Source organism: Lolium rigidum, chromosome 1, assembly GCF_022539505.1.
Source record: "Lolium rigidum isolate FL_2022 chromosome 1, APGP_CSIRO_Lrig_0.1, whole genome shotgun sequence".
In the NCBI taxonomy this organism is placed as follows: Eukaryota; Viridiplantae; Streptophyta; class Magnoliopsida; order Poales; family Poaceae; genus Lolium; species Lolium rigidum.
The window spans coordinates 335,229,307-335,237,400 of record NC_061508.1 but is presented as its reverse complement, the minus strand read 5'-3'; the positions used below and the strand labels follow the sequence as shown (position 1 = coordinate 335,237,400).

Here is an 8,094-nt window from a genome sequence, read left to right as displayed (position 1 = left end):
CCACCGTCCATAGCACCATCTCCTTCATCGGCCATAGTAGCGTCACCTTTACCGGCCATAGCACCATCACCATCAACGGCCATAGCTTCGTTACCTTCACCGTCCATTGTGCCATCTCCATCATTGATAATTGTGCCAATCCTCGTGGTTGAATCTTCCTCTTCTTCAGTGGTCAGGCCAACATGGATTTCTGCCAACACCTAGATGGCGCCGCTTTGCCACCATCGATGCAGGAGCTACCCTAGAGCTCGCGACCACAAGAGCATTGTCTCCTTGGACGACGTGGTTGTCCTACCGCTTCCACTTCACCGTGGAGGTGGTAGGATTGGGCGTCGCCCTCGGGATAACGACAACGGGAGGGGCAGAAGGTCGGGAGATCCCGGTTGAGACTGTGGATCGGACGGGCGGGTGGCCTGGGACATCCATGGCGGCTACTAGGCATTGATGCTTTAAGAGGCTGGGGCTCCGAGATCCGTAGTGCCGAAGTGGGAGGGAGGGGGGGGGAGCTCGGAGCGCGGAGCTAAAATATCCCTCTCACCAACTACCGAGATTCTATTGGGAACAGGAAATGCTAGCGGGTGGAAACGAGCTATATCCAAGTTTCCACACCAATTTCCAGCGGCCAACCCTTTTCCAGGTATTTGCGCTGGTCTGACTGTATCACCTTTGAAATGGATTACACCTAGATTAAATTAATGTAGATTAGGTCAATTCGACATAACAGCCATAAAATAGGTTTTCTCTTGAATGCATTCTTTTAGCAAACCGAATTATCGTGGACAATTTTTTTTCCGAACGAAGGGAGAATCTAGATGGATCGCTGCTACATTATATAGCCCTTATGCCCAAAATATGTTATAGTATAATTTTCGATTAAATTCAAACATTGTAAAGTTTAACCACCTATAAAAATATCAACATCTATAATGCCAAATCGATATTAGTAAAATCATTATAGAATATATTTTACCCACCAAAGGCCACAAAGTAAATAAATTATAGTAATTTAAGTGGAGGGCCCTGATGGGAAAGTTAACTTATGATGGTGTTCTTTTAGAGCAAGTACAGTAGAGTCCAGTCAGCTGACTATAAGACATTAAATAATATATTTTAGATGAGTTGGAAGAGAGAGAAGAGGAGAGAGAAGGGAGGTGGGCTACTATGCAATAGCCAGCTCTTGCACGTGCTCCTAGGCACCTTGTGAGAGTGAAAGGTGAGCCATATATTAGTAAAGTACTACATTCTTATAGCCAACTATTGTACATGTTAGCTATATGATAACTACAAATGATATGACATCTTGTTATAGCCAACAGTTAGCTATACTATTGAAATTGCTCTTAGGAGCCAAGCATGGGGTCTCGCTTCGCCACCATCGGGGACTAGTCTACTTGAGGTGAAGAGTCCATGTCTTTAGGTTTTGTCAAAGAAATACTACTAGCTTAGCTCAAGCCCAACCACAGCAAGGTCCAAGCCAAAATATAGCAAGGCCCATTCCCATCTATAGCAAGGCCCATGTTAGAAATAAGAACATGAAACGTTACCAAGGCTCACAAATAAAGGGAGGGCCTATACACCGACCTGATCGGTGGGTGCAAAGACACCGCACACCCCGCACGATCCCGGGTGGCTCAGTGGGCCGCGGCCCATCGCATCAGGTGAGTTTTTTTTCTTTTTTCTTCCTTCTTTTCTGTTTTTCTTTTCTGTTTATATTTTCGTTTTTTAAAATCCAAAATTTTGAAAAGAATTTTTCGAGAAAAAATATTTCACAAAATTTGAGTAGTTTTAAAATTTAATTTTTTTTTAACTGAACAGTTTCACACTTGAACAGTTTTAAATTTTGAACAGTTTTTAAATCTAAACAATTTTGAAATTTGAACAATTTTTTAGATCAAACAATTTTCAAAAATTGTACGTTTTTTGAATATGAACAAATTTAAAATTTGAACGATTTTCCGATTTGAACATTTTTCAAATTTGAACGATTTCCAGATTTGAACATTTTTTGAATTTGAACAAATTTTAGATTTGAACTTTTTGAATTTTAACAAAAAGAAAATAAACAGAAAAGAAACAAAAACAAAAAAGAAACAGAAAAGAAAAAGAAAAAGAAAAAGAAAAATATAGAAAACGAAAAAGAAAAAGAAACAGAAACAGAAAACAGAAAACAGAAATAAACGTGAAATGGGCCGACCAGGCCATCCCATTCCGCGCGCAGGGGGTGTGCGGCGTGCGGTAACCACCGACCTGGTCGGTGTATAGGAATTGCCACAAATAAATGGGTGCTAACACGATATTAATTGGATTGCTTTTTCAGGTCGACATAAATAAAGTTGGTCACGAGATATTTGTCTCCCCTTCCCCGCACAAGACACAGATTCCCAGCGCACACAGAAAATATGTCCCCTCCTCTCTGACCAGCGGACCCACAATCGTGGGACCCACGTGTCATCGACAGCTGGCCTCCCTGGTGGAATCCGAAGTCTCCAGTCTCCACACCCTTCGCCCTCCGTCTACTCGGCTACTCCCCAAAATTCCGATTCCCACTGTGCAAAGCTCAAGCTCAGCTCCCCACTCCACTGTCCCCCCCAAGCGGCGAGGCCCAAACCCTAAACCCCTCGCCGGGCTCCAATGCCGACGCCCGCGACCGCGACCGCGGCCGCGGCGGCGCTGCTGCTGATCCTCGCGGCGGCGGGCGGCGCGGCGGCCAAGACGACGATCGAGCCGTGCGCGAGCGCCGACTCCTGCACGGCGCTGCTCGGCTACACGCTCTTCGCCGACATGAAGGCCTCCGAGGTGGCGTCCCTCTTCCGCGCGGACCCGGCCGCGCTGCTGGCCGCCAACGCGCTCGACTTCGCCTCCCCGGGCGCCGCCAACCGGATCCTCCCCAAGGGGCTGTCCCTCCGCGTCCCCACCCGCTGCGCCTGCAACGACGGCGTCCGCAGGTCCGTCTCCGTGCGCTACGCCGCGCGCCCCGCCGACACGCTCGCCACCGTCGCCGACGTCGTCTTCGCGGGGCTCGCCTCCGCCGACCAGATCCGCAGCGCCAACGGCCTCGCGCAGGAGGACCCCGACGCGCTGCTCGACGCCGGGCAGGTGCTCGTCGTCCCATTCCCCTGCGTCTGCTTCAACTCCACCGACAACAACCTCCCCGCCGTATACCTCTCCTACGTCGTAAGGGTCGGGGACACCGTCCAGTCCATCGCCGCCGGACACGACACCACCGTCACGGATCTCAGCAATGTCAATGCCATGGGAAGCCCCATTGTGGCACCGGGCGACATTCTTGCAATCCCACTGCCAGGTAAAATCATCTCCCATAATAACACTGTCACATCTGCTTTCAGATATGGAACTGGGGCTATGCCCTGTTATTCTAAAAATGATCTCCCATTCTCCCTAAATAGCTACGGAGTAGTTGCCAGAGAACCTGACAACCTTAACGGGTCCACATTATTTTCTTACCAATTTTGGTATACTTAAAATCATCTGCGGACATAATCTCACCACCACCAACACTTTATGCTGCTCTGTTTTAGAGCCCCCTCTGTTTTATACTACTAGTTGCTAACCAGGTAGAAAAAGACAAATGTGAAGGCATAGTTCTGTAAAGGTTCAGATTAATGTTTCTTTAGGCCATCTTTAGCTGGTTGTTACAAATGCCAAGCCTTTTATTATGGGGAAAAATGCACGGGATTGGCTTTATATTGAAAGCTAAACATTGTTTGCATACTGCATACTAGGATTAGTACTTGGTATCAGCCTGATATTAATATATTGTCCTTCATCGAAAAGGCATACTAGTTTACAGTCCAGACTCTAAAGTATAGAGCGAGGGATGGAACTACAATGACCAAGCAGAGTACTCACCAATGTCTTTTTGAACTGATGCTGAAAAACAAAAACAAAAAACATTTGCACAGTTGATGGTCAGATGATGGTGCTCTTGCTATTCAGAATCAGAAGTTCGGATTTTGGCAGTTACTTTGATGATTAGCTGCGCCTTTTGGTGTTCATCTATGTGGAACTGTATGCTTTGTTGTCCTCCTCATATTTAGGCATTTACTCAGAAGCCATCTTCCAGCTCCTACCATGCTCACGCTGATTAGTTGCTTTCTTTTCTTGGGTATTGCGAGACCATCCTTCCCCTCACACAATCATGTCGATTTAGTTTTTCACCCTTCTTCTGCATCATTTCCCAGTGTTGCGAAAGACGAATAAGTTTGTGTGACTTCATTGGGCTGAGTCAAAAGCCTGTACCGAATTGCCATTCTCTTCTGAATTTTCCACATTGTGAAGAGATTGCACAAACCTACACAATAAATGTTAAACATCCATATTTAATGAATGTTGGTTGCGTACATACGTACTGTCCATCATATGATTGGGATTGGTTCAGGATTGAGATAAACAATGCTTGTAGCAGTGAATATCGGCGGATGTAATTTCTGTGGAGATCTATTTCAGGAATTTGCCATGAACACTTTTATGCTTTTCTGTTTTAGACTAGTAAACGAGATAAAAAAGACCATTGCGAGGGCAATATGGCATAGGTCTGAAAATCTGCAGTGATGATAATTTAGGCCATCTTTAGCAGGTAAAGTTACCAGAAATGTTAGTTTTTTTACAACAAAAGCGCGAGGGCACTGCTTTATCTTGAAAGCAAAAGATTATTTGCACACATCATACTAAGATATACCAGTTTACAATCCAGACCCAAACAACAGAGCAAGGAAAGGGGAACTACCGTTAACAAGGATAGTGAAAAGAAATCTATTTGGAGTAGATACTAGAAATGTTATAAACGCGATGGGCAATAACGAAGAATAAAAAGGAAATCACAGCAGGAGACACAAGATTTAACGTGGAAAAACCTTTCCAACAACGAGAGGAGAAAACCACGGGCGCCAGCCAGCGAAACTCTACTATATCGGGAGTGTTTACAAACGCCGTGTGTTATCTTAGATGATGCGATTAACTCTAGCCGGCGGCTTACAAGAGGTATGAATAGGCGGTGATGCGATTAACACAAGGAAATGAACTACCATTAATAAGAATAGTGAATAAATGTCTATTTAGAAACATAAGTCATCTTCCAGCTCCTACCGTGCCCACATTGCCATCTTCGTTTTTCTATTGCCCTAGCATTGGAAATACATACTTTAGCCCGCCTGCAACCAAGTATAAGATATACCAGTTTGCAATCCAGATATTAGAAACTTATAAGTTGCCTATCCTACTTGCAACATTCTCTAGTGCAGTGAAAGATGAATAGCCATATATACAGTTTCGTTAGTCTGGGTCAAAAGCTTGTACATAATTGACATATTGTTCCAAATTTTCCACAAGGCCGAGCAGATTGCTGTCATTTGAGAGTGTTGGCATATGGATTTTAGGAAAGTTGGGTGTATCCTTTCAATGTGTTTCATATGAATGGTCCAGGCTTCGGTTAAACATGCTTGCAGCTTGCTAAGCTATTAAATATCAACTATTTTGTGTTACATAGTTACATCGTTTCTTGGGATCACAGGAATTAGAAAAATGTCTTAATAGGAAAAACACATGAATAGGATGTCACATCTTAATATATTATGGATTCCTACAGTCTCAGAACATAGGAATTCTATACACGATGCCATTGGATGGTGGACAGGAAATAAACACAAGAATTTTGGTGGAATGAGAGCATCCTTATAAATGTTAACTGATGGATCTTTACTTCCATTTCTGTAATGTATTTTACTTTCATTGATTTTCCTCTTTTTGCTGATTGTTAACTATGCTCGGTAGTGATAGTTGAGTAGGATATGCTAGCTTGTTTCTGTACCTCTCTGTTGATTAATTGTTTTCTAACCATGCCTGCTATTTGTTTCTGTGATTAGCTTGTGCATCAAGATTTCCTAATTTTGCTTCGGACTATGGATTGCTTGTGGCAAATGGGACCTATGCACTAACGGCTGGTAACTGTGTGGAGTGCAGTTGTGGGCCAGGGAGTCTCGAGTAATGTTACAGTTGCCCTCTCTTTTGGTCAATGCAGTTTCACTACTTCAACGTGTTTCAGACTATAATCTCCATTTTTCATCTCCCACAGTCTGTACTGCACACCAGCTTCATTAGCAGCGACTTGTTCAAGTATGCAGTGCTCCAATAGCAGCCTAATGCTTGGTAATGTGACTGCCCAAACCACCAGCGGTGGCTGCAGCGTCTCATCTTGCAGCTATGGTGGCTTAGTTAACGGAAGCATTGCGACATCGTAAGCAAAAAATCCCTAATAATCTTTGTTTATGTTCTTTGGGTTCAAATCCCTTACCTCTTTCTGTGTGCAGGCTATCCTCTGGTCTTCAACCTACATGCCCTGGTAACTATTCTGTTTCATTCTCATCTAGTCCACTGTGCTATTGACTACTGCCTACTGAACACTGATAGGGTAAATCAGCAGCTATTTATACTTCTCATCCAAGGGAATTGTTACAGACTTACAGTACCTTGCACTCTCATAACTATTAGGGGCTACAGGTTAGATCTAGTTGTTACTTCTTCAAGGGCAATGCGAACATTATACTTCACACATCGAAACCATCTAAACCTTATCCATGATTAGACTAAGTTGCTGGACGCCTGTCACTTCCTGAACGGGTTGGACTAGAAATTTCTTGGTTAATATGAATCTAATCGCCACAAGCCCTCAACGACTATAATAAAATATGTCACCACTCAAAATGTAGTCAGCATTGCGAGGCACATTGATTGATCCAAGCCTCCTATGATACGACTCTACAAGGTGCTGCAAAGTTTGGGTAATGGAAATTGTGGAAACCATGACATTTGACTAGAAGAAGGCATGCATCACAATAAGAGCATGAATCGAAGAAGTTATGATATGATGGAAATATGTTTGTGTAAATATCATTAATATACTCGTGAAATGTGAAGTAACATCGAGCTTTCCCAGAGTCGGATTAAACAACAGAACATTATTTTCACTTGCTTGTGGGATATAGAAAACGATCGAAAACCAGTGCAATATCAGGTGAACAATGGGTTGTAAAGTTTCAAATAGTCTGAAAGAATTTTTAGTACAGCAGAAGGGATTGTTCTACTTGTGCCCAAAATTTAGGATCGAATTCAAGTCTTATTATCGAGATTCAAGAAAGCCAAATGCTTAGTACTGTCATTTTCTTTTCAGTTTCCTGCTTGTACTACATCACAAACTCCTCTTTCTTTATCTAGATTGCATCTCACCATTCCAATTCATAACACAGGACCGCATCAATTTCCTCCACTGATGGAGCCGTCAACTGCAGCAAGCCATGGCTCGTTTCTTGCTCCATCCCCTGCACCAGGACCTGGGGAGGCAGGCAGTGCTGTTCCTGGCTCATCAGAACCCGGGGGGTCTACCAATTCTGCTGGAAGCCTCTCCCAGGGGCCTTCGGTGCATCAACTGACGATCCTCATTCTTTCTCTAGTCTTGTACTTGCATATGTGAAGTTCATTGTAGAATATTGATGGATGTATTTGTATCGAATGGGGGCCCTCATTTGGGCCCAGTGGTGGGACCTTTATGAATGTGAAGGTTTTCAGAGTTTCACTAGGATTCTGCATTTCACAGTCATGCCAGTGGTGAAGTCACCAAGATCGAACTATCAGTATTCCAAGTATATTCACAGGAGAAATCGTAAATGCGTTTTTGATGCCTCAGTAAGAGCGACCCCACATAGGGAACAAAGCTTATTGCCTGCACCTAGGCTTTAAGCCCAGCCTATCTGTAGGCGATGGTATATGAGATAGTGTGGTTTGCTTGTTTGCTCGACAAGCGGTTAGTATGCCGGTGCTCGTCCATTTCAATGCGTCTGTGGATGATTTGCCTTTATATTTTTGGTCTTTTCGCAGCTAAAAAGATGCACTCCCTGGTGGCGAACGACATAATTGATCCTACACTGTCATTGGCCATCTGACCCATCTCCTTTCGAACCTGATGCTGCCACCGTTCTATGTGTTTTGTCTCCTGGTTTTCGGAGTACCTTCTGCTCGCCATAGAATCCTGTACTAACCATGTGCCATGCTACTTATTTTCACAAATTCAGCGGGAATGGT

The 8,094-nt window shown here is 43.9% G+C and overlaps 1 protein-coding gene across 1 annotated transcript; it reads left to right on the top strand.

Annotated features, from left to right (window-relative positions):
* The first annotated feature begins 2,631 nt into the window (after window positions 1-2,631).
* On the top strand, window positions 2,632-7,585 carry LOC124663674 (lysM domain-containing GPI-anchored protein LYP6-like). Its single transcript, XM_047201349.1, has 5 exons — window positions 2,632-3,304; window positions 5,883-6,000; window positions 6,092-6,253; window positions 6,327-6,358; window positions 7,263-7,585. Exons 1-5 carry the CDS (start codon window positions 2,632-2,634, stop codon window positions 7,484-7,486), a joined length of 1,209 nt encoding a protein of 402 aa, XP_047057305.1. The 3' UTR covers window positions 7,487-7,585.
* Window positions 7,586-8,094: the final 509 nt, after the last annotated feature.

Coding starts and splice junctions, on each gene's coding strand:
- LOC124663674 (XM_047201349.1), top strand. CDS start 2,632: ATGCCGACGCCCGCGACCGCGACCGCGGCCGCGGCGGCGCTGCTGCTG. Junction 6,001..6,091: donor TGTGGGCCAGGGAGTCTCGA/GTAATGTTACAG, acceptor CATCTCCCACAG/TCTGTACTGCACACCAGCTT. Junction 6,359..7,262: donor TCTTCAACCTACATGCCCTG/GTAACTATTCTG, acceptor TTCATAACACAG/GACCGCATCAATTTCCTCCA.